Consider the following 27,189-nt stretch of genomic DNA (forward strand, 5'->3'; position numbering starts at 1 on the left):
TCGCCTCCTCGAAACAGAGCCTGTCCAGATGGATAGTGGACGCTATAGCGGCAGCTTACGCGTCAATAGGTCTGCAGTGCCCTCTGGGCATCAGGGCTCATTCCACGAGAGGCGTGGCCTCTTCGTGGGCATGGTCCAGTGGAATTTCTATCCATGACATATGTGTAGCGGTGGGCTGGAGCTCCCCGTCTACCTTTGTCAGGTTTTATAACCTAGAAGTTCCTGCCTTGCAGGCTAAACTGTTGTCAGTCTGAAAATGAGGTGTATTCTGCCCAGATCTCCTGCTCAGATCACTTTCATGACTCAGCTCTCCTGGTTGAGCTGCACTAAGTAGGGTATGTGCCATATGACTATACAGACCGGCGCGCTGCTCTGTATTCCCTATGTGTGCTTATGTACAAGTGATGGCCCGCATGGCTGGCCACCTTATTTTTTCCACTTATGGGGTTCCCCTCAAAGAACGATACTCGGATACTAACGTAACCTTGGTTCTCTCTAGAGAGGGAACGAGTATTGCGTAACCGGCCGTGCTCGCGCCACGAGCGACTTCGCTTCAGTCGTCGAAAAAGCAGAGAACTCAGCCTACAGCCCCTATTTTTATACGCTAAGCCACGCCTATCTGGCGGGCTGTGACGCTATAAAGGCGCGGGCGCCCTTCATTGGGCGTGACGTCACGCCGGGCTCACTGGTAGGCTGCAGCAGTTGCCCGCAGGGCAGCCAATGAGCACGCGAGATGGCCTGCTCTAGGTCTGCTAGCTGCTGCACTGCGTTGACAAGGTATACAAAATTAAGGATAATTTTTTGGCCTGAGTATCTCGAGAAGATGAATCTTTCCCGTAGCGTAAGCAAAACTTACGCAATACTCGTTCCCTCTCTAGAGAGAACCGAGGCTACGTTAGTAACAGAGTATCGTTTTAATAGTCTCTTAATGCAGAATTATTTATCTGTCTGTTAGTTGTGTATTGTGTTTGTTGGCTGTATGGCCTAAGCTGGTGGCAAAACAGTTTCCCTATCGGGATTAATAAAGTTTTTCTAATCTAATAAAAATTTTTTTTTTAATAAAAATAATAAAAAGAAAGAAACAATCTGGCATATTGATTTAAATCTAGGCCCTATATCTTAAAACAAAAAAACAGTATGTTCTAAATAATAAATTCATCCAAGACACATTTCACTTTCTGTGCAAATTGCTATGACATCATCTTACAGAACAAATTTAGTTTACACAGAGGCCAGATTTTGTGTTTAATGTTTTAAAATCTGAGCTCATGATCTGGTCATGCAAAGACATGAGCAAGTGTGTTTGAATGGATTTCATTGGCAATGAGACAGCTCACTCTAAACCCAACACTGTCATCAATTACAGGGTTAAACGGCATCCAACAACACCATTAATTGCAGGCAGGTGACTGTTCTCCATTTCAAAGCAACTTCAGTTCTCCAACTGGGGCTCGTACAATCAAAACAATAAATAAATAAATAAAGTCTGCTATAGAAATCTCCACATCTGATTTTGATTTTAGACACTTACCACACAAGGGAGTTTATTGTAAGTAGTAATCAAAGCTTTGGACAAAGAACTACAGCATCGGACCAAATGGACCACCCACCCACCCACCCACACCACACCCACCCACACCCACACACACACACACACACACACACACACACACACACACACACACACACACACACACACACACACACACACACACACACACACACACTACTTCAGTTAGAAAGCCAGCACGATGGGAGAAACATGATGATGCAGAACAGAAAAACAGAGAGGGATCTACCAAGCTTGAAAATGAAACAATGAAAGACAAACAAGTAGTCCAAAACTAGTGCAGTGAAAAGGAAAAGTGAAATCAGGCTAAAAGAGAAACTGTGATGATCATACTTCCTTCATGGGTAATTTTTATATCAAAGACCTAACACAACAAGCACAGTCTGACATATAACTATTGTGTCAGATTTTTTTTTTAAGTAATAGTACACATATTACAGGCTCAAGTAACCTTTGGGTTAAATGTCTTGCTCAGGGACAATGGTAATGTTCATAGACCATGTGGAGTTTGAATATAAAGCCAGGGACCAAAATTAACCCCTTTAAATCACACTACGTTAACTGAATTAAGGCCCACAGAGAAGGAAATGAATAGTTGAAATAAAGTCATTATTTTTGTTTGTTTTTGCGCACAAAAAGTATTCTGGCCGCTTGATAAACTTAAGATTGAGCCATTGTAGTCACTTGGACTATTTTAACGATGTCTTTAATAACTTTTCGGGCCGGCAAGTTTCAATCCCTTAGAAGCCTATGGAGGAGTGATCCAGCTTTCAGATTTAATCAAAAATATCTTAATTCATGTTCCGAAGATGAACAAAGGTCTTACGGGGTTGGAACAACATGAGGGTGAGTAAATACTGACAGAATTTTTGGGTGAATAACCCTTTAAAGACAAAGATCTCCGACGGCCCCAGATTATTGTTGTTCAACATTCACTGCACTTTAAAACATCACACTCTTACTTGATCAGGACAAACTAAGTATCATTAGAAATAATGAAGACTCCAGCTTCGATATTTGACCACTGTTTATGATAAAACTAGGTTAATTAATTTGTTATGTCAGGAGTGCAAAATCAATCTGTAATTTTTTATATTTTGAATAGAATAACAACATGGATATGAATTCTGTCACGTCTGCTCCCGTTTATTTGTGTGTTAACATAGATGCACTAGACAGCTTTCGATGGGGTTCTTAGTCCAATAGGCCGCATATTTGGAGAAATATTGATTTATTCTCACATTTGCAACATATTTAGTCTTACAAAATATAATTTCTATGCATTTCCCACTGAATTATGCATCTGAAAAGCTGAAAGAGCGATTTCCTGTTCCGGCGCTCATTCGGCCAAGAGCTGTCAATCATCTTGCGTGACCATATTCTATTGAAAGACAAACCCAAAGAAACATTTCTACACGTGAAATGAGAAGCTAATAAACACACGATAACGATAGTATACGGTCTGTGTGTGATTTTCATGCGATTTGGTGTATTTTCATATCAAAAATGGATGTTTACATTATAAATGCTAAGCAAGTCTAGTAATTTGCTGCATGTTAAAAGGCTAACATAACATTTCAACATCATTATATGACTAAAATCCTCAGATCGTGATCGAAAGTTAGTATAAACAATCGAAGGTGGTTTAAAATTAGTTGAGTAAAAGCGTAATATTGATCTTTTAAATTGTGTTCTGTAGCTTGATGCTAATTATTGCTCTAATGCACCTGTCGTGCCAGGAGTTATTCCATTCCATAAACTAATTTGTTAAAATAATTTAGGTCCCAAGAGTACACTTTTTTTTAAATTGTTTTTAGAAGGACTTCAAGTGGACTAATGTATAGTGGGATCAAAGGGATGTGGATAAGGAAGACTTAATTCCAGAATAAAGGCTAATAATGGCTGAATACAAACAAAAGAATAATGATACAAGAAAAATGAAGATTAGTTGTCATTCACGGGGGGGGGGGGGGGGGGTTGTAAATGGTTCGTCGAGCGAGAACAATAGAAACATGAATGGAACAGTTATCTTCATCAGACATTAGACAATAGAATGCAAGTGGGTGTTTACAGGGCAATGAAATGTTGTATTAGCATCGTATCAGCCTTCTCTAAAACTCACATGACTTAGAGAATGGTCTTAGAAATGTTTCATAAAATTCATAGTATTAGAGATATCATCCTCAGATTTTAAATGAAGCATGACCACACTGGCTTTGCTTAAATTGTGATTATGAGTTGTAATACCATATCCACATAATATTTTGATTAGGGCTGGACGATATGGCCAAATTTTATATCACGATATATTTCTTAATTTCGGTCGATACGATATAATTCCGATATCGATATGAACAACATAAAAGCCTCAGAAAAACTGCCAAGAATGCCCACAACAGATGTCTGTACCTACAATCTTTTGAAAAATGAATTGGCCAAGTCTATGAAACCTTTTGCTACTGCACCATAACAAACTACATGAACCAATGAAATAACCCATCATAACAATAAATTCTCTTCTCAATACCTGTTACAAGACTATGAAAGCATTTGGGTAGCAATATTCAATTTGAAATGTAATATGCAAAATGACAATGCAATATGTAAAATGGCAATGCATTTCTGTTTTTAAATTTACATTTGCCATTACATTTGTGCAATGTTTGGTGCAAAATTAAAATTCAATAATCTAATTTACATTTGCCATTTCATACACTTGTTTTAATATGTAAATTGAATACATATTTTAACGCTTTATAAGTTGCAAAATTAAAATGTATTACAGATATGATTAGATGTGTTTAACATTTAAGCAAAAACTATAGCAAAATGACCATTTAAATGTAATTTTTCTTAATTGCATTTACACTCACAGTTAGACACCTGCGATTGCATTTTCATTAAATGTCCCGCAATGAATGTAGCAAAATTCAATGTGCAAATTGAAAATGCATTCAGAGCCGATCACGTCCCGCCCCCTCCCGCCCTGTCAATCACTGCGTGAAGTTTCTGTTTCTTAGATATTAAAATCATATTGGTCATTCAGAGGTCACTCAGCATCCCCACATGCTCCAAATTAACGCAAAAAGTCTCATTTGTTGGTGCCGGTTAAAGTGATGTTTGTGCTGCTTCTATCGGTTGGAACAGGTTTGATGTGTTCCCGCTACTAGTCTGCACCACTCTCCGTCTCATTTTGCAGCGCGCTGAAACCTGAAGTTTTGAGATCTCAGCCGAAACACCACTGAATTTATACCACTGAATTAGTCTTTCCTCTCTTATCAACTATTTAGTCTGATTTCTCCTCACTTGTGGAAGCTCGTTAAGTCACATTTGTATTGCGGTCAGGGGCGCTCATTCTGTTGCTGAAACTTGCTGCGTTGGAGATCAGCCCACTCCTGCTGAGCTGAGCACTGGCTGCGTCTGCGTGTCTGTGGTGAATGTCATCACGAAAGTAGCCAAAGTTCTGCTCTTTCTGACGGCTGCGCGCCTTACGTCAGTCGGTGACAAATGCTGTATATCGAAATATCGAAAATGTGTTTAAAAATCATATCACCGTTACCAAAAAAAAAATGTCGCGATGTATATTGATATTGAATTATTGTCCAGCCCTAATTTTTGATACATTTAAAAAATATTTTTATGTTTAAATATGAGATTATGTTTGAGCTTATATATCTCCATTTTATTATTTTATTTAATTCTGAGTCTTGAATTGTAAACTCTCAAATGTTGGCTTTCTGAATATATGTTGGTTATGTGTCTATTCAGAGTGAATTATGAGCAGCAACCTTTTTCAACCTATGTCATTTATGCCCCACTTGCCAAAATGGGGGGTGTGCAGTAATGGGTAAATTTAACATTCAACAAGCACCAAATGTGAAATAAAACTGCTTTTGGCAAGAAGATTTTTTATCCCCCAGTTGTCCGGTGAGTAGTGGCTTTATAAGGAATTAAAAGGACATTTGTTGCCTTAAAGGGATAGTTCACCAAAAAAATTACAATTATGTCATCATTTACTCACCCTCAAGTTGTTCTAAACCTGTATGAATATATTTCTTCTACTGAACACAAAATAAGATATTTTAAAGAATGTCAATAACCAAACAGTTGATGGGACCCCATTGACATCCATAGTATTCCTTTCTTCAAAGTCAAACTAAGAAAATCAATGGGGTCCATTAACTGTTTGGTTTCCCATATTCTTCAAAATATCTTCTTTGTGTTCAGCAAAAGAAAGAAATGCATACAGGTTTAGAGCAACTTGTTTAGAACAACTTGAGAGTGAGTAAATGATGAAAGAACTTCCATTTTTGGGTGAACTATCCCTTTAAGCCACCAAAGTGAAAATTTATGAGAACAAAATTACAATGGGTCTCATTCATGAAACACGATCAGAACGAATTTGTGTAAATCGTGTCTAAAGTGGTTCTGGCGTAAATTTTCGGATTCATTAAAATGTTCGTATTTTCCAAATGTTAGTTGGTACGCAAGAAATCTACACCTGCTCCCAGCCACGCGTAAATAGTGCGCTTAACACCCGAACATTTTGCTCATTAATAAGGCTGCATTTTAATTCACCTTAATCGGGTACATATTTACACAGCATTTTGAAAAAATATTATATATAGTAATTACATACGTTTTTTCTTATTATGAGAGCCAGTAACAGCATCTGCGATGGTGGTCCTTCTCCAGTTTTAATACGATTTTTCCAAAGTGAACTAATTCGTTTTTGCTCTCAAGCTTAATGTCGAACAATTTTCTTCTCACTTCTGGGAATGTTCGATTAACAGATGAAACTCCATTGACTGGATCTGTAATATGCTGCCAAGCTTCCTCTTTTTTAGGACCCGATACGCCACTATGTACACTTGAAAATAAAATGTGGCGTTTTGAATGAACTTCTGATAATAAAACTTCAATTTCTGCATCTGAGAAATTTTTCTTTTTCATTCGCATTCATGTCATAATATGATGCCCGTATATAGTTGTCAGTCGGATTTAATTGGCGGGATTTATGCTAATTGAGAATGAACGTCACGCGCATCCCATTTACGACTGATTGGAATTCATTAACACACACACACACATTTCACTATCACATCTGACGTTTACGAAGTATTTGTGAATCAGAAGAAGAGTTTTCGGGAAGGTCTCTTTACGCGCAAATCACTCGCATATTTACTCGTATATTTACGAATGTTTAATGAATGAGACCCAATGTGTGTGGTGCAGTTTTAAAAGGAAACAGGGATCTGGTTCATCTTGTTGATTTTGCAAGTGACAAAATGGCATGGTGGCTTTATTAAAACCATGCAAGGAAAAACCTGCCAAATAATCCAATTGTCATAAGAATTTAAAATAAATAAACAAATAAACAAAGAGAGAAATAATAAACCTGGCTTGGCAGAATCAAATGCTTACTGAAACAAAAACATTCCGCCATGTCAATAAATACTTCATATCTTGCAAGTACCTTCCTGCAACCTTCATGTATGAAAAGTATGCAAAATGCAGTTGTGTGGCTGGCAACAAACATTAAACTACTATGGTTTCCCCATCCCTAACTACTTACCAGGACATCCTAGAGATGAAGCAACCAAAAAACTGCTGGGCCAGAGCATAAGCCAGAAAGCGTCTGGTCATAGGTGTCTGGTCTATGATCATACCACTGTGCAGGAGGTTGGTACTGAGAAGAATAAAAAACAAACAAACACAGACACAAAATCAAACAGTGCATCAAATCACATTGTAGCTTCTGTTAACAAAACCTTTGAAATTCACATGCAAAAAAAACAACAACAACAACCATATCTAATGCAAGGGCTCTGCAGCCGCCAAAATTAATCTTTGTCCCTAACGGTACCCGCTGATAGCCGGCTGCTTTTAAATGCTTTAACACTGTGAGAGTTTGTGTAAGAGAAAGGTTTTTGTGAAAGTCAAAGGTTTCCAATTACAACGTTTTTGCAGCGTTGAGCTTTGTAGCCAATCACAGGCATATCTGTTGAGTTTGTTAATACAATGGACAATCAGATTAACTGTGTTAAAATTAGTAAGAATCCGCTCTACAATCGGCTGAGATTATGTTCAGCACAAGTTCCGCACGCTTGCGAATCCTTTCATTATAATCCTATATAAAGTAGGGCTGCACAATATCGAAATTATCGAAATATCGCAAATGTATATTTCGCAATATGCATATCGCAACAGCTTGCAATAACTGGGGTCATGAGAAAATCACTCACTGCTCTTGGCTATATAACTTATGTAGCTTTAATAAGAATCAGGATATATTTAATTCATAGAGTGAAAACTAAGCAGTGTTTTATTTTTACATTTGATTATTCAGTTTCTTTTGTTAACTAAACCTATGTAGGATAACCTGAAACCCTGAACCCCGTTGGTTCACACTGATGTTAAAATAATTTGTTAAAATTATAATGAAAAATAATGATGTTAAAATAAGATGTTAAAACTTCTTATGCTACAGTAAAACACTGTTCACTTTCAGAAGCTGTAGGGATGTTTTCTTGTCACAAAAAAGAATGTGAAACACACATGTAGGTTATATAATTTTAAAGATATTTTAAAGATAATTTAAGTTTATTTTACACACTTTAAGCATTATCGTATAGTATCGCATATCGAATATCACATGAATTAATTAGTTATCGCATAACGCATTTCTCTTCAATATCGTGCAGCCCTAATATAAAGTATAACCCATTGTCAATAAGAGATTCATCTCACAACGTAGACAGTTTAATTGATAATAACAGGAATTTTCGCAAGAACGCAGCTTTGTGTACCTAAAGTTGAACTGAAATAATTGTCAGCTTCAGTGATTATAATGTAAGTGATTTTTGCTCGCTTTCTGTAGTCTATGTAATACATATTTTTCATGCTGCTAAAAACACATTGCAAAGTTTCTGGATTGACAATGGTATATTAATGTGCAATTGAATGCGATTGACAGTGATGACCATAGCATTGGACGGAACAAAACAATCTCATACTGTATGTCAAATGATCTGTATGTAGTAATGATGTAATGAGTTATTTTGTTGATCATTGTATTACTAACTTTTCAAATCAGTCAGTCAGTCAACTTAGATTTACAGATTTCTTAATATTAAATAGTTCTAAGCAATTTGTGTTATGATCTGTCCTGATCGTGAATATTTTTTTATTTCACGAATAAATAGGACAAGTTAATATTAGGGATGGGCATTTCTCATTTCGATCATTGACAGGTCTCAAAAAACGTGGTGCGTGGCGTGTCACATAAGAAATTATTTTAAGACTGTTACGAAAAGTAATGTTGACAAATACAAATATGACACGAAAATATGTCAATAAAAACATGAATGTATGACTAGAAAAAAATAACACTGCTAGATTATGATGCATCAATATTATCGAAAAAGAAACATCTAAAATAAATAGTTGCTTGAGGTAAAGCTGAAGAGTAAATGATCTCCAGTAAACGAAAGCCTGTTCTATGACGCATCGTATGAGATAATCAAATAACCTAGATACATAAACTTAACATTACAACTTCCATCTGCACAAAAGGACGTGAATGCACATGTAAACTTGAGCGTGCTAGTTTTTTACAGTCCATGGTTTGATAGGGAAACTCTGGATGCACTCTTCCCTTAACAGCGCGCTGATACAAGGGAAACTAAAGCACAGAATTTACAACATTAATCACAATCCTGTTCACATTATAATGCTATATATGGCATGTACATTGGCGCTGCACATCTTGCACTTATTTTATTTTTAATGATATAAAGTAATCACTGCGCATTTTTGTCATAACGAGAAACAACTTTAAATAAAACAGGTTATTGCATTTGAGATGAAACTGAAGAGTGAATGAACGGTCGGTAAACTGCAGCTTTTGGCTAGCTGGTTATTAAACTCAATCAAACACGTCTTACATTTGAGATTAATCAGATATAGACTACATAAAGGTACTCTTACAACTTCTGCACAAAAGGATGCGAATGTGCACATAAACTTGATTCTGCTTGTCTGATCTGATGTGTAACTTGTGGACGCGCAGTTCCATTAACAGCGCGCTGAAAAACTAAAGCACAAAGAATTTACAAGATTCTATTACAATTGTGTTCTCATTATGTTATGTATATGATAAATTGGTGCTGCACATCTTGCACTTAAATGCATTTCATGATAAAAGGGATTCCAGGCAGGGCCGGCCCTGGCCAATTTGCTGCCCTAGGCAAGATTTTACCTGGTGTCCCATGCATCACAGCCCATTTCGCACTGTCATTGTGTTCATGATTATTTATATATATATGTATATATATATATATATATATATACAGTGGTTAAAGTGGGATTTGGTAGGTGGGGGAACCCTCAAATTTTGTGTAGGTGCAAGAGGGAAAAATGACTCACCGTGGGACAACATATTGAGTATTGTGGTATTGCAATACTTTTTGGGACAAGAGTGTCACTGTGGCACCACATATCACAATACTTACTTACTTGATATTTGAATGGTTTTATTTTGGTCCATAAACACTGATATGCTGACGATACTATGTTAAAATTGCTGAACACTGAGCCAAAAATTGAGCCCTGGCATTGTAGCCACATCAGGCCACATTACCCCCCCACAGCCATGTGTATTTAAATGTGAGGTAGTTAGGGGGGTTCGGGGGCATGCCCACCCCGCCCCTGCCACCCCAGAGAAAATTTTAATTTCTCTGACCTACAAATGTGCAATTTAAGACTTTTGAAGGCCAAAAAAATGAATAAATAGCTTTAAAACCATGTGAGTGTGCATTAGATTATTTGTCAATACCTGCTCTCTCATCTTAATCTTTATTTTTCTCTCAGTCTCCTTATCCTGCCATATTTCTTCCCCTGCTTAAGCTGAACTTTGACTGATAGTCTTTAAATTTTCATCTGTGTCAGTGAAGAAACTAGCATAGGCTCAATTTTATGGATCATTTTCTTAGATAAGTTAATTTACTCAAGGCTACCAGATCAGCATTGCCAATAGGAACCTTCTACAAGCTTTGGAATTTGAAAAGTAATTTTAAATAATACAAGTTATAGGCTATGTTTAACACAGTTAGTGGAATTGGCAGACGTTCCCTTATGCATGCGTTGTGGAAACGCATCAAAGCATTCTCAGGTATAAATATGCAGCATTAATGCACGGTGATTTTAAGCGAATATTTAATGTCGATAATGGTTACATAATGTTAAAACTAATCCTGCTATTGATATCTTTGTAAGACTCCCAACCATATGGAACAGTGGCAAGGGAAAACAATGTCCGGCGAAATATCGAACATTAAACTAACTCAACCACCGTGAGTGCATTTCACGCATTTATAATCACTCGCGTTCAGGGGGAGGAAGGGAGGTTGGTCGGCCAGTCGGTCCATCTCGGGACCAGCGAGATTTGTTGAGATTAATGAATCTATTTATTTAATAATTTATCTGAGGTGCCGGAACGCAGTTCCGGACCGTTCCGGCCCACTTTAACCCCTGTATATATATATAGATATACACACACACACATTACAGCCTTAACACAAATAGCAAGAGCATTACACCTAGCATTCAAGTTAAGTCCCATTTATTTTTATAGCGCTTTTTACAATATAGATTATTGCAAGGCAGCTTTACAGCTTTGTTGCGTTTAGAATTTTGTTCAGTATATATAGCCGCTCTGGATAAAACAGTGATGTCATCGTCCAAATGTCATTCATGCACAAACTATTCATTGAGCGTAGAGCTGCACGATTGCCTCGAAATTGTAATTGCGATTATTAATTACTATTATCACAATTTACATTGAATATATATAGGCATATTATAATACATGTTTACACAAAAATTGTTAACACACACAGGTACTGTCCCCCTTTACTTAACATACACATAAATTGTAAGAATGACTCATAGTAAAGAAAAACATTATGACTATGCTAAATCAATTAGCAATAGCAGTCCCAAACTAGTTTTTGTTAATACAATGTTTATATGAGCCACCACAGTCATTTAAAAATATAAAAAATAACACAAAGTGAAAATAAAGTGGCATTTTTGGGTTATGGAAATGACACTTACCATGGTAAATACACAATACTATCAAGAACTGTTAATGAAACAGCTCCTGGTGAATAGAATGAAAATCATACCTGCATGCAAATCCTTCTCAGCTAACACGTGATTTATTGGTATTTTACTTTTATTCTGTGACTTATTAATTTACATTGTAACGACGTTGCATGCTCGTAGTTTCTTTTGCACTTTGAAGCGATACACAGCGCGCGCCGCCGCATTTACGCGTGCAATTGAAGAGTGCGCGCTAGTTCGAGCACAGTATAACGGCTGACAGGACAGTAAAGTCCGTTTTTCTGAGGTGAAAGACTTTTTATTTCAGCGTATACTTACGTCACTGCCTGGTATGTCATATTGTGCTGGGTTTTCTGAAGTAGCCGTGATTCGCCTTTCATAACATAATTATGCTCTAAACACACACACGCAGAGTGGATTTTCTTTTGTAATCGCGGCTTTGAACAATTACGTAATCGTGGCATCCGTAATCGTAATCGCAATTAGAAATTCGATTAATTGTGAAGCCCTAATTGAGCGCTAGCAAAAGTGTTTGTTTTGCAGTTGATGGCAGCAATCTTCCACTAAACTATGGCACGTTTCATGTTTTCACCATGAATAAAACTGCGAAATGTCTTCTTTATTGTTAATTTCACATAAAACTTTGCTACTTTTAATAAACCTGTAGCCTATATAAATATCATTTATAATTTTGGCAAATAAATTTAAAAAATGCCATATATCCCCCTCAAAACTGCACAACTGTAGAGTAAAACATTAATTAATAAAAGTGATAGTGAATGCGTCTAAAAAACTGACGTGATTGTTACAAATCACACTGTCTGGGGCCTCTGGACAACTCAGAACAATTGTTAGCTTAAAATAAGGTAAAATTAACTGCCATTAAATTATATATCTTACTACTATGTAATTAGATAAACTGTTCATTCATTACATTACCGCTGTCTTTATACCCTTTTGTCCTCTTCTCTTCCGTTTGGCACTGTATCTATTGCAGACTATAATGCTAATCTAAAATATGTCATGTAAATTTGGCCATCCGTCACAATCGGGTAACTTTCACCATGTCTAGACCTGGCGCGAGCTGCCAGGCCCGTTTCTACGGGGTGCTTGAGTGTGTTAAGTGCCCTCAAACGAAAGAAATGCTGTCTACATTGGATGCAGCGAGGGGCGACGCTACACAACAAATTACCAACAGTAAACTGATCGCGCGCGCTCTGTTTCTGACGCACTTCAAGCACTCGCTGGGCGGGGGAAGATTGATGCGCCGGACCGGAGTCGGGGGACTTAGTGAAGTTTTTGTGGAGTTTTTTTTGCTTTATTTTGTAGTATTTTGAATTAATGTTTTTAAAAAAATATTAGTAAAAAAAATAAATCTAAAAAAAAATTCACTCGTTCACTCATTTTGGCACCCCTATTGAGTGGTGCCCCTAGCATTTGCCTAGTCCGCCTATGCCACGGGCTGGTGTTGTGCCGAATTCTGAACCCGCCAAATGAATACCCCCCTACAGGCCCGGGGTGGGTAATCGGGAGAATCGCCAGTCCCCCGCTGAAAATGAGGAGGCCATGACTACAGGGACAGGTAGAGAGGATACCAGAGTAAAAAATATGAATTAAAGTTATTTAATGTAAGAAAGAGCAGTATATAACGGTACATGATAAACCAGTATTGTTTGTTCAGAAGTGGGTGTAGTAAAGGAGTAAATTACAACAATATGATACCCATGCAGAAGAATTATAATGACCATGACAATTCCAACAAATCCGGCCTACTGCCTAATCTGAGTCTGACACCCCTGGTATATGCCCTTCTGGGGCGGGTTTCACAAAGATAGACTTTGACTATGGCTTAGATATAGTAGATAGTCAGACTTCAGATAGACCGTCTAAATCAGACCGTTGCACAAAGCACTTAAGACTCTGACTATCTTAAGTAGGACTACACTGCAATGCATTCTGGGTAAAATAAGACACTTAATAAGACCATGGAAAAAGTGGGCAGGTCTTAGGCCTGAAACTCCCGGGCTGAAAAGTGGCCCCGCTCCGGCCCTGCCCCCCTAGTATTGGTAGGTTTAGGACTAGTTGTGGAGGAGGGGTTAGGATTAGGCAATCAGGTACTGACTTCAACGAGGGGGGTAATAATTTGGCAAGGAGTTGAAATTCGGCACAACACCGGCCCTGATTCCAGGCATCACTGCAGCGCGCTTTCTAATCCAGTTTCACTTTATTTAGCCGGTCTGGAAAGGCATGCTGTCTAACGCCAACAAATCCAAATCAGACCCCAGGAAACACCCAAAATGCCACAATAACCAATCGGAAAAAAAGACAAATATAATATATAAGTCAGTGTAGGGGTGGGAGATATTGACAAAAATGAATATCTCGATATTTTTTTTCAATATCTCGATATCGATATTCAGACGATATTTTTGCAAACTGGTAAAGAAGGTCCAGTTGGTCTTTTGACTTACTGCATTTGACCTATTATTGTATAAAATTACTAGTACATAAAGATATGAGACATTATTGATTTAAAGACTCCTAAACTTTTTAAAATAATAAAATATTATTCAATAGTCATTTATTATTCAAAGTCTTTATTGTTCTTTATATTTTTAATAGGGGTGTAACGGTTCACAAAATTCACGGTTTGTTTTGATACGATACAGTGGTGTCACGGTTCGGTACGTTTTCGATACAGCAAAAATAAAGAAATGCCATAGAAATTTCCTATTTATTAATAGAAAAATTATTTTTAAATAATTGTGAGTTTTCCTACATCTTGAAACTTTTAGTTTTATAAATGGGGGTAATCTTTGAAGGATGAACAAATAATGTTTTGGTCATCACATTAAACATAAAATTTAAATAACATATAACATTTGAGTTTTGAAGTGCTGGAAAAAGATGTGTGACGTACTTGAAAGCATTTTAATATTTCTGCCAAACTTCCATGGTTACAAGTTAGTGTTACTACATTAAATTAAATGATCTGTGGACTTAAAACCTATAACTAGTTCATTCATGGAACAATGTTTCTCCTGGTTTCCACATCAGCGCTGTTTGATCAGTTAATAATGGAGAAATTGTAATGCTTCTCACTAGATCTCGTAGCTATGTTATTACTTAAGTGGCGAATTCAAATGCTTTGTTTACTGGATCTCTTATGTAGTAACGGTGTTGCTTCAAGATCGGATCGCGCTGCACTGATATTTGTCCGAAATGATAAATGGTCCGTAAAGCACAAAATAATGAGTTTCGTTCCGCTTTTATTACATTTGCCAGTTGATGTTGCGCAACATTGTGGTGTTCGCTCCAGCGCGGATTTTGGTCGGCAGGAAAAATGGTCCAACCACCGGAATGGTTCGGTTTGTAATGCGTACGGAACCGATCTCTTGGGAAAATGTATTCCATCTTTTGGACTCATACAACGCAATTTTCTAATGATGCAATCACGAAGCTCGCCACTCGAGGACGCCACAGACATTTAAGAAAAACTTTTTAACTTAAAATCATTTTTTCACAAACAACGCATATTTTGCCTTCTCTTTGCGATTGTAGGATTGTTGCTTCATCCTAAACGTCATAACACACAGGTAAGAACTTCGTAGTTGTATATTGCAAATTAGTAACTTTAGCAGCTTAACGTTACTCTCGTGCAATTGAGGAACGATCGTGATTTTGTACAAAAAAAAATACAGTCAAACAAACCCCTACAGTATTAAACTCGCTACATATAATTGTTTAGAAGGTTATAGTGTGCGTTATTTGTTTTCTCTTTAACTTCCTTCAGCTCTTTTCATGTTTGGGGGGTCGGATTATACAAATTATGAAATATTCGATATCCCAATTTTGCATATCGTCCAGACAACAATTTGGATATTATCGTCTAAACGATATATCGCCCACCTCTAAGTCAGGGCGATTATAGTTTTCAAGATCGATCTTCGCTGTCATGTACAAGTACTCTTGCCCATCCCTAGTTAATATTACAAACAGTTTCTTTGAATTTATTTTTGATTTATTGTCAGTACTGGGTTTTGTAGTTCACATAGATAAGATTACATTGTACTGCGTGTGTGAATGACCATATTCGTCCGCCACCATCGAAGACGATTTTGGACCCAGGAAAAACCCTGTAATGTCATTATAAACATACCTGAAAATACTCATTGATGCATATGATGAGATCTGCACATAAGCCTCGTCCACAAAGACGGTCTTGAAGCAAGCATATGGGTAGCGACAGGTGAGGATCTCCTCATAGAACTCAAAAATCTCATGCAGGTAGGACATGGTGTGCTTCAGCAGGGGCAGAAGCTGAGGCAAACAAAAATGAGTCACCTGTGAAAGCACAACATATTTGATTTAGAACAATTTAGTGAATAAAAAAGCAACAATTGCATTGGAAAACATTTATATTTGAAAAAGTTTATTACATATATAATGCTTATATATTAAGTATGTACCTAATTCGCTTGATCTGGGAAATCTGGATGATCTAATGTATCTAACCTGTTACTCACCTACAGTTAGGACATTAAACATTCTGGCAGTCCATATCACATATTAATAAATAAAAAAAGCACACCACCATCTAGTGGACATTGCAAAAGGGAAACTTGTTTGTGTCAATAACAATGCCAAGTATGTCTATGCTGAGTATCTGCAGGAAGTTTAATACTTTTTAATACTATTTTAAGGAACTTTTTATAGTGTACATACAAACTAAATAATAAATTGTGTTCATATGTATACATTAAATAACTTAAATAATAGTAGTGCTTATATAAAAATATACAAAATATGCAATAGTATATAGAGATGGATTACAGCACTCAGAAGATATAAAGATTATAAACTGTACCATCACTACCTCAACAGCTGCATTAGAAACACCCTTGCAGCAGTGTTTACAGTTTATTTTTTTATAAAAGTAATTTAATGCTATGTTAATAACGAGAAATGCACTTTGTCTCCTGTTTTGCCCACATCATGTGTTACTATTACACAGTAAAAAACACAAAATAATATTTTAGTAGTAGTATTACTCAGGGTTATTGTCGTTAAATAAAAATAAAACCATTAAAAACATTTGTTTATATGACAATGATACCCGATACTGCACTCCTGTACTCATAAAAATGCTATGATACCACGCATCATGTACAGTACAGTGCTTGTGACAAAGAAACACAGACAATGGATTGAGCAGCGGCACAGACGCGCCATCTTGTGGAGCGCACATCCCTTTTTCACAGACATGGCTAAAAGTTTGTAGTTCGGTCAGATATGGCAATAGCAAAGAAAGTAAATGAGGAGCATATTACTAACATTAACTGGCGGTAGGTAGGTAGGTAGGGAGAGGGAGGGAGAGGGAGAGGGAGAGGGAGAGGGAGAGGGAGAGAGAGAGCGAGCATCTGTTGCATGCTCTTGATTGTTGCTCATTCACACATACGCATGTTCACACATACGCATACGCATTTGTAAAAGTAACTCCTATGTGCAAGTAAAAACATGAACCGTTACATGATTTATGTATAACGAGTAGTTCCCTTCATTATTATAGGAAGGCGGTACAGTAATCGCATGACGTTTCCAAGAAGTTGGAAAACATTCAAAGCGTACACTGAATCGCCAGTTGAATTGAAATTCTCTTTCATGTCTTCATGCACATAAATGGACAAATTCACACAAAATTGTCAGAATGCCCATATAGGCAAGTATCCTTGTGAACCAGTCAGTTATGTTTCCAGTGAACGTAAACAGTTGAAAAGAAAACGCATGTAACAGTATGTTGGATACATGCAACTCTTAAAGTGACAGCAGCCTCGGTATCGGCAAGTACTTAAAATAAAAGTCTCGGTATCGTACTCATTCTGAAAAAAGTGGTATCGGTGCATCCCTAGTTAGTTGAAATAAAACAAAATATAAATATTAGTTGAAAAACTTAGACTAAATGAAAATTAAAAATGCTGTCTTGGCAATGAACTGAAATAATTGTAAGTTATTATTTAAAATTATTAACTGGAAATAAATAAAAACTAAAACTGTATTGAAAAAATGTAACCTAAATAGTAATATTTAAAAAAAAAATACATTAATAAAGTGACAAAAGCACCAGAGGTGGCATCAGACTTTATCATTGTCCGTCAATTTGACGGACAGGGTCGTAAAAATGCTGTCAATCTATTATTACCCGTCATTTTTATTTTCATATTTTAATAAAACTTCTTTAGCTTTTATTTTCATTCACATTTTAATCATAAACTTACAGGACGGCATATAGGCTAGATTATTAATTTATTTATGTATGAACAGAACAGATGACAAAAACTGAGTGAAATTTCATGTTCAAAACGAACAGCTCTGACAGCGGGGACAATTAAAACACAAACTTTTGTGCCTTAACAGGCAGTTATAAACAGCACAATAGATTACAAAATTTAATTTCGACTACAATAAGAACATAATGTAAAAAAAATGAACTGGACTAAATTTAATCGCCTAAACCTGCATAAATAAATAAATAAATAAATACTAGGAGAATAAATAAAAATGACCTGATAAAACAAAATAAAATTATTTTTCAATGAAATTTTATCCAGAATAAATGTTTTCTTTTACTATTATTATTATTATTATTATAATACATGTGCCATTTAAAAATACATATAGTAATTTAACAATAGTAATACATTCCTTTTTTAATTGACTTATGTATTATTTTGAAGGAAAACCACTGGAAGACCTTTCCACATTGTTGACAACTCAGACAGATCAGGTGAAAAGCTGTAATTTTCTGCCCACAAAAATCTTTGAAAATTACCTTAGTCATACCCACAAATTTCTGAACTATGGCATTAAAAATGACATTAGATTTTCTCACACACACCTCATGCATGTAGGGGTCCACCAGAATCTCGAAAGGCCCCACAGCCAGGGAAATGTTAGGGGCCGCAGTGGGGATGGGCAGCATGTAGTGGTAGGTCTTCTTGCGCATATCGTTGGTGTAGACTGTCTCCACTAGGTCCCCACAGGACACTGCCACCATGGAGGCATCCACGGTGAACTCAAGCTTCCATGTGCACAGCTCAGAGTATGAGTCTACACATGGAAACCAGAACCTAGTGAAGAAGATTAGGAAATATATAACAATCAATAGTACTATAACACGCATACAGACAAGTTGGTGTGTATGTACATTAGGGGTGCGCTATATATATTGCCTGCATGATGTGTGCGCGCATTTAGAGTGCATGTTTTCTCTGCATGATTTAACATATTAAAATGCAAAATTCCAAGATATGGGGGCAAAACATTTTTCTGTCTTTTATATTTATATAATTTGATATAGCTAAACAATATCACGTGAAGAGCGACATATCGACACAATTGCAGATGTGATATAGATTTAATGCAACTGTTCAATAAACAAGAAGTTAATATTAAGTGATCCCATATTGCCTGTTTTTGCTCTATTTTGCCAACAAAAAAGATTCAAACAAAGCCACAGAAGAACTGTTTTGCAACTGAGCAACACACAGCAGTGTTTCGTTACTGAATGAATCAGTCCTTTTGAATTAATGAATCAATCAATGACTCACTCATTATGTCAGTTGCTGCATTTGAAATCGCATACTCTCGGAGAAGGTACTTTTTTTGAATAAGTAATAACTCTGCGACCGGTAAAATGTGTGTAGTATGAATGCAATCCAGACATATTACATTTGCCATGTTGTCAGTGTCATGTGACCTACCATTGTCAGTGGTGCCTGCCATTCACAACTCTTCTCCCATGGCCTCATGAGATAGTAAAGTCTCTATCTTATGCACACTTCAGAATTTTGCCAGAAGTAGGTCTTTCAGATACTTTTTGCCTACTCTTTTATGAGAACAGTGAATTCAAACATACTGCTCAACATAGTAGGCATTTATAGTGTACTATATAGTATAAAAGATTTTGGATGCAGCCAATTACTTTGTTCAGAAAATGCGTCAGTCGTTTAAACGATTCGGCTGAATGAATGACTAAATTGCTCGTACATTAAGAGTGACTTGCAACAACCTACTGCCGGTTTTAGTTTCATAAAAGTATAAAGTATCTTAATTTTTAAAAAGTAATTTAATATTTCAATAATCAAAGTTTGATTTTTAAAACATTAATCTCAAAATATTATTTATACAATTGTAACTAAAGGTTAAATGAATTAATGTCACCTTTGAGTTGCATCAAACTGTTTTTTAAATAAATGTGTAAATAAATATTAATGCCACTTCAGATGCAGCCTTGTGTTTCCTCTGCATTTCAAAACCAATTTAATTTGTTTGGTAAAAACAAAATCTTATTCTAAATGTCTAGTGTCTAAATAATTCTATTGATTAAATGTTAGAAAATATATAGGTACAATTGAAGGGTAAAAACAAAATCAATTTACAATATCACACTCAGGTTTTTCCTGCATTGAAAATATCTTTGCAGCCACCAAAATATACCTGCCGTTCTGCAGTACCAGTACCCGTTGATAGCCGGCTGCTTTCAAACACTTTAAAATGCTCCCGTGAGTGTTTGTCTAAGAACTCTGTGAAGAGTGTCAAAGGTTTCTATTTACAACGTGTTTTTGCAGCGATGAGCTTTGTAGCCAATCACAGACATATCTGTTGAGTAGGAATGGGAATAACACGGTACCTTACGATACAATATACACAGCTCACGATACGATAATATCACAATACAGCAATTCTGCGATAATTGATATATTGCTAGACAATCCTGTAATGATAACATCACAATATCCGTCTAAATATGAACAATAAATGCATGTGAAAACGTTAAGTGCAGGTTCTCTCTTTATTTAAGTCCAAACTCTTAGTACAAAACGTTTTTCAGTCTGTAAATTAAATTTAACATTTTAAGTAAATTAAACATTTGATGCTTATACTTTTTAAAAGCTTACACTTTTCTTTGTGTGTAAACTGACACATTTAGCTGCTTATTGACTTGTTTTAAATAAACCTTGTACATTTAAAAATGTACCAACCTCTTTTATTTAAACCTGGGAACATCTTAGTGTTTACCAGCTTCCTTAAAATAAATCTGGGAATAGTGTTGTCAAAGGTACCGAATTGGGAATTTTAACATTTTTAAAATGTGATATAACCAGCATTTCCCCCTAGAATTTTGAGCGCTGTTGAACGGATTCTTATACACCTCTGATTGGCCATTGTGTTCATGCGCTCATCATTTATGTCTGTGATTGGCTACAATGATCAACGCTTCAAAAAAAGATGTTATTAATAGACATCTTTGATGCTCCGTCTGTCAGAGGATTTATTAGGTATCCGCTGATAGATGCCTGCTTTTAAACGCTCCCGTGTGTATCTGTGTAAGCGCTCTGTGAAGAGCGTCAAACATGTCTATTTACAACATGTTTGTCCTATTAATGGTATGTTAAATATTTTATATAAAAAATAAAAGCTGAAGTGCGTCCAGACTTTGAACTTAAACAAGGCTGGGGCATCTATTATTTTCCTCGCACTGCTGTCCGCCATCCCGTTAAAAACCTTTTTCTTAGGCTAGTTAACTTCTGTTCACGATTCCCTAATTCATGTGTTGAGCGCCACCTTGACTCAAGTCAAGTCCCATTTATTTATATAGTGCTTTTTACAATACAGATTGTTTTAAAGCAGCTTTACAGAGATAACATGAAAATAATGCAATAAAGTTTGTTTCCAGAAGAAAAGTTATTAATTTAGTTCATTTATATATATAGCCGCTCTGGAGAAAACTGTGATGTCATCGTCCAGCTCAGTTCAGTTCCCATATAATGGTGTCAATTCATGCAGATCAATATTATTGTTGAAAATTAAATTAAATGTTAAACTTAATGTCCCCAACTAAGCAAGCCAAAAGCCAATGGCGAAAGGTGAAAAAGGAGACAGTGGCAAGGAACCAAAACTCCATCAGGTCACAGAATGGAGAAAAAAACCTTGCGAGAAACCAGGCTCAGTCGGGGGGCCAGTTCTCCTCTGGCCAATGAGGAGCCATGAAGTAGCGACGCTGGGAGCAGGGAAGTCTGTTTAGAGCGCCTTATTTTATTAATTAAAATATCGATATTTGGCACCAAAGTATCGATTTTCGTATCGCACGGAGAAGGACAACGATGTATCGCCCAAACGATATTTAGTACCACCCTTACTGTTGAGCACGTGAATGCAATGGCCAATCGAATGTGTTTAAGTTAGTTAGAATCCGTTCACCACCGCTCAAAACGCCAGTTTTTGTTCAGTGTGAATTCTGCACACTCGCAAACCCTTTCTTTATAATCAACAATCTGATACTGTATGTCAAATGATCTGTGCATTAAGTCTTGGAGTGTAAATGCAAAATAGACCTGCCACTTTTTCTATGTAATGTGTTACTTTGTTGTTCATTATGACTAACTTTTTTCATTATGACTAACTTTTCAAATCAGTTTCAAACATTTGTACATATAAATTTGCAGATTTTTAAAAATAAAATAGTTCTAAGCACATTGTTTATGATCTGTCCTGACAGTGATTATTTTTATTTAATGAATAAATAGGTTAAGTTAATATTACAAAATGTTTCTATTTTGGATTTATTGTCAGTACAGGGCTCATCCAGCTGAGAAACGTAGTTTGCATATGATCTGGCCATACAGTGTTGGGATGTTTTGATGTTCCGTTCAGTCTGTTTTTTAAAACACTGCGATGCGTGAGGGCTCGTGCTCTTCAGAAACAATGACAGAATATGACAGCTCGTGTTTTAAAGCTAAACAGACACAGGAATGAATAATTCACTGAAAGCTGGTTGCGAGTCGGTTTTCTCTGCCATCTCAGACGTAATCAGCCTAGATTTTCTTTATTAGCACTGTTTTGGACTGATTCTTTGAATGCAGTCACTTACTGGGTAATTGCACTGTAAAATTTCCTGTAGTTTAGCGGCTTAATTATCTGATAGAAAACTGAGAAGCGAAATCAAGTTAAGAGGTTAGAATTTAAATTTCTGCCTACCAGGGTTACAGGTGCTTGAGTTATTGTAGATGGACATTGTGATAAACTCCCGACTCCCAAGATCATCAATTTTGCATGCTTCTTTGAGTTATTTTAACGCGTTAATGATTTTAAATTAATTGCATGCGTTAACAGCCCTAACATATGTGGCGAGCAGGACGAGGCCGAGGGACGTGAGAGAACGGCGCGAGGCCGGTGGCGTGAGTGATAATGAACGTCACCTGTGAGACGCACCGGTCTCGCATGTCTCACGGAGGAGCGGAAGCATAAAAGGAGCGACGACGCTGAAGATCGAGGGAGGAACAGGCCTGATTTTATGTTGTTTTTGTTTGTTTTGTGTAGCCAGCAGTCGTCGCGAGGGGCTGCTGGCGGATCCTTTTGTTTGTGTATTTACATTTACATTTATTCATTTAGCTGACGCTTTTATCCAAAGCGACTTACACTTGGAGCAACTAGGGGTTAAGTGTCTTGCTCAGGGACACATTGGTGTCTCACAGTGGATTCGAACCCAGGTCTCTTACACCAAAGGCATGTGTCTTATCCATTGCGCCATCATCACTATTTATTTTATTGTATCATTAAAAGTGTTTAAATGTAAGCCGGTTCCCGCCTCCACCTTCCCAAACTTTTGATCCGTATCACACTACATATATATATATAGCTTCATTAATATACTTTTATTTAAATCTTTTGTACACAAGTACTGTATAACTAGGACACTTAACTTTGAGCCTTCCTAAAGAGCACAATAATAATGCTGAGGATGTAATCCATGTAGGATTGTAATCTTAGTAATTCTGAAAATCTTTAACCATAACTACCATCACAATGATCTTCAATTTCATGCATATGAATGTCTGCAGCTTACCGTGAGGAATTCTGGTTGCCGAAGGAGAAAACATGGGCTGCTCTTTCTGCCATACTTCCTTCCACATCAGGAACTACAAAATGCAACCCTCCTTTCGGTTGATCCAATGAGAATTCAATGTACACCTTCATAACTTTCATCTCTGCACACAAACACCGGGACAAACGGATTATTATTACGGATATTATTCTGTGCTTTAAAAATGAACAATCATAAAAAATGACCTTTTCCTTGAGGCATTATTAAGGTACATAGTGAGCACTAGTGACGTCAAAAGTTCCGCCACTTCGATAGAAAATTAAAATACCATCATTTTTTAATCTTCCAGTGAAAACGACAGGATTCTATCAGGTGATAAGCTCACGCACATGTTTCTCAATTTTTTAATTGCAACGACCACAACTCAAAATATTATCAACAACAAATCCCCAACCAACATTATTGTCTTCTTCAATAATCATTTACACTCGAATCTACGTCACAGTCTGAAAAAAAGGATCTATCAAAGCATCCATTCCATTGGTTTCATTCAGTTGTTAAAGCCATCATATCTACTCACCATCTCCCTGTTTCCATAGCTCAGAAGGAACTTTAATGGAAAGCTCCCCATTCCCAGCATCTGGATCCACAGCACTAACCGCTGCCGTGTAAGCGCTGGAGAAATAGTTCAGGTTCCTCCTATTAACCAGAGGAAAACATGCATCATGATGAAGACAAGAACACACTTGAAAACCAATACATTATTACCCATTAGAAATTAAGTTACTGATAGAAATTCTCAGGTAAATAATAATATTATAATGATAATGATCATTAAATGATGATAATAATAATAATAATAATAATAATAAAATTAGAAAAATAAATTATATTTTATATAAAGAAAATATAATAGGCACATTCAAGGACCAATACGATTTTTGCATTGTGACATCACCCCAAAATTCCACTTTCTGAAATACAGTAGCCTAATGAAAATCATCCTATTAAAGAGAGCATAAAGGCAGAACAACAAATTATATGAAAATACTATACCATTCAAATAATTATTTTCCCTTTACAGTAATGATAACTGGAGGAAGAAATATACTAAATTGCATTGAAAATTATGCCAAAAAACATGTAAACGCAAAACTATGTCCTAAAAATATGCTTTTAAAATTGAATTTTTCAAAAATATTTTTTGGAGGGATGAAATATTATGTATTTCATGACAGTTTTTGTGAGATTCACAATTCATCTTTCCACACAATCCCAGGCTGGGTAACTCCTCTCACTTCATATTACGTATTGTGTGTGTGTGTGTGTGTGTGTGTGTGTGTGTGTGTGTGTGTGTGTGTGTGTTTTCTAATTAGAGAATTCATAAATATATCTGAGCTTACTGCTTGGATTCATGATGGCAGACTTCCAGCGTAGGGTCATTGTAAATGAACGGAGCCTCAAGATCATTCACTCTCACTCTGTAGATACGACACTGTTTGCTGTTCAGTTTAATACGGTTCAGGTTCATCACTGTTGGAAAGATGGTCAGCTCCACATAACCCTACTCAGAGAAAAAAATGAATAAAAAATCCATACAAAAGTGCTTAAAAATCCTGGCACATTTATCAATACCATAAGCAATATACCTTTAACTGTAAAATGAGAAAGGATAGAATTGATCAACAACAAGCTATTTGCCAAGTTATCAGAAAATACTTCATATGCTTATGCAGCAAAAAATCTGCATTAAATCTGTGAATTAAATGTTAATGAAACATCTAACTATTTGACTTTCCATTATAATGTATTGTTCAGTTTTTCATAAACTGAAAAAGTTTTTCATGTTAAAAGGTACAAGTTTTTAAAGTCTTGTCTCAATCTTTAGAACATTTTAGTCTGTCTACTTTACATTTTCTGCTTCATACACACATACTATTCAAAATCAAATATACATAAACTACTCACAATGACAGACTTCCTCTGAAAATTGATGTTGTTAATGCAGACAACCTGATGGGTTGTAAAGAGATAAACAAAAAGTAATGCATTAAATTCATGCGGCGGTTGAGATGTTGCTTATTTAAGATACGATGTTGATTATTTATACTCCTGATTTGACATTCAAACAAAACAACTGCAATCATAACCATTCATGCGGTGAGAAAGAGTGCATTTTGATACTTATAGTTTATATGGTCGTGGGCTCTCGAAACCCTTGTCTTTCTTGCGGTTCATGCTGCTCATCAGCTTATTCACACAAACCCACTCAAACAGATGATAAGCGGTGTTATTTCTACTTGTTTCAAAAACTAAAGGCAAGTTCTTTCTTGCTCAAATATCGCTATAGTCCATCTCGTCATGTTTTAATTTGTGGAACATCCTTCTCTATTTTGCCGAACAGCAACAAAACTATTCTTCTTCTGCAGGTCTTCAGCCATGTTGTTTGTAACCTTCGCCCTCCCGCGCTAAGGGTTCCCGGATGGTTGTTCAACATTGTGGCAACCAACATTTAAGGTGCATTACTGCCACCTACTGAGTGTGGGCCACAGTAGAGAATACCCATAATGAATGAATTCCCGCGTCTCGCCAGGAGATGGCGCCGCAGCTGAATCAATCATCTATCCATTTCCCAAACAGAGCTGGTCCAGCGTGATATCATACAGGTATAAATTCATTTATAGTTGATTATTAAATTGTTTAATTACGGTTTATACATGCTAGTGTCCATAGAAAAGTTCAGGATATATTAGGGATGGGGAAATGAAGCCTCGTGAATCATTGAGGCTTTCCCCTGACTGTTCCGGGAAAAGATTCAAAGCTTCGAGAGTGTCGAGAACAGCGCCATCTGGTGCTTATTTAAAATAAAGCAGCCAGAAGCCTGTGTTAGAAGCTCTGGCAGATGAAGCAACCACAACACACTCCATAGTTTCAATGTTATGTGTACAAATAAAAGCCTTACATGTTTGTGTTTGATTTTTTCATTAAATAAATTCATTTTCCCATTAAAGTGTGACAATAAAATATAATATAAGCTTTTAAGATTCAATAAGATTTAATGTAGGCCTATCTCTCTCTCTCTCTCTCTCTCTCTCTCTCTCTATACACACACACACACACACACACACACACACACACACACACACACACACACACACACACACACACACACACACACACACACACACACACACAGAATAAGAACGTTGTCTGATAGGATCATCTGTTATTAAATGTGCTTATGACAGTGATAGTGCTTATGTAACTGTAGGAATGACAGAAAGGTGATAAAGTTTTTAATTATTTTTATTAAGAGATAAAAGCTGTTTCACAGTGTTGGGGCTGAGTCTATTTCTCCTCTTAGACAGTACTTCCCCAGCCTTAAAGAAGACTCTTTCACATGGCACAGAGGAGGCCGGGGTACAAAGAAACAGTAATGCCAATGTATATAGGTGGGGGTAGACATGCTTCTGCATTCTCCAGTATTCAAGTGGATCTTCAGCTCTTTGTATGTTTGTCTCTGTAAGGTATTTATCCACTTCTACGATCGCATCAGAAGTGGCATTTGAGCTTTGCTTCACAGCACTGTCCAACAGAAGCTAAAGGTTTC

General features: G+C 36.5%; 1 protein-coding gene across 4 annotated transcripts in view; it reads right to left on the reverse strand.

Annotated features, from left to right (window-relative positions):
* taf2 (TAF2 RNA polymerase II, TATA box binding protein (TBP)-associated factor) overlaps positions 1-25,952 on the reverse strand; it is an 81,469-nt gene extending 55,517 nt beyond the window's left edge. For all 4 annotated transcript variants that reach the window (XM_077207335.1, XM_077207326.1, XM_077207332.1 and 1 more), the window contains exons 1-8: positions 25,767-25,952; positions 25,548-25,601; positions 24,983-25,143; positions 24,160-24,278; positions 23,601-23,742; positions 18,591-18,822; positions 15,855-16,039; positions 7,146-7,259 (exon numbers count right to left, since the gene is read on the reverse strand). In XM_077207335.1, the coding sequence (XP_077063450.1) occupies positions 7,146-7,259; positions 15,855-16,039; positions 18,591-18,822; positions 23,601-23,742; positions 24,160-24,278; positions 24,983-25,143; positions 25,548-25,601; positions 25,767-25,826 (1,067 nt within the window). In that variant the 5' untranslated portion in view covers positions 25,827-25,952. The remainder of the gene's footprint in view (positions 1-7,145; positions 7,260-15,854; positions 16,040-18,590; positions 18,823-23,600; positions 23,743-24,159; positions 24,279-24,982; positions 25,144-25,547; positions 25,602-25,766) is intronic.
* Positions 25,953-27,189: the final 1,237 nt, after the last annotated feature.

Source organism: Siphateles boraxobius, unplaced genomic scaffold (genome assembly GCF_051911475.1).
Source record: "Siphateles boraxobius isolate OS27281-9 unplaced genomic scaffold, OSU_SipBor_1 12, whole genome shotgun sequence".
Taxonomy (NCBI): Eukaryota; Metazoa; Chordata; class Actinopteri; order Cypriniformes; family Leuciscidae; genus Siphateles; species Siphateles boraxobius.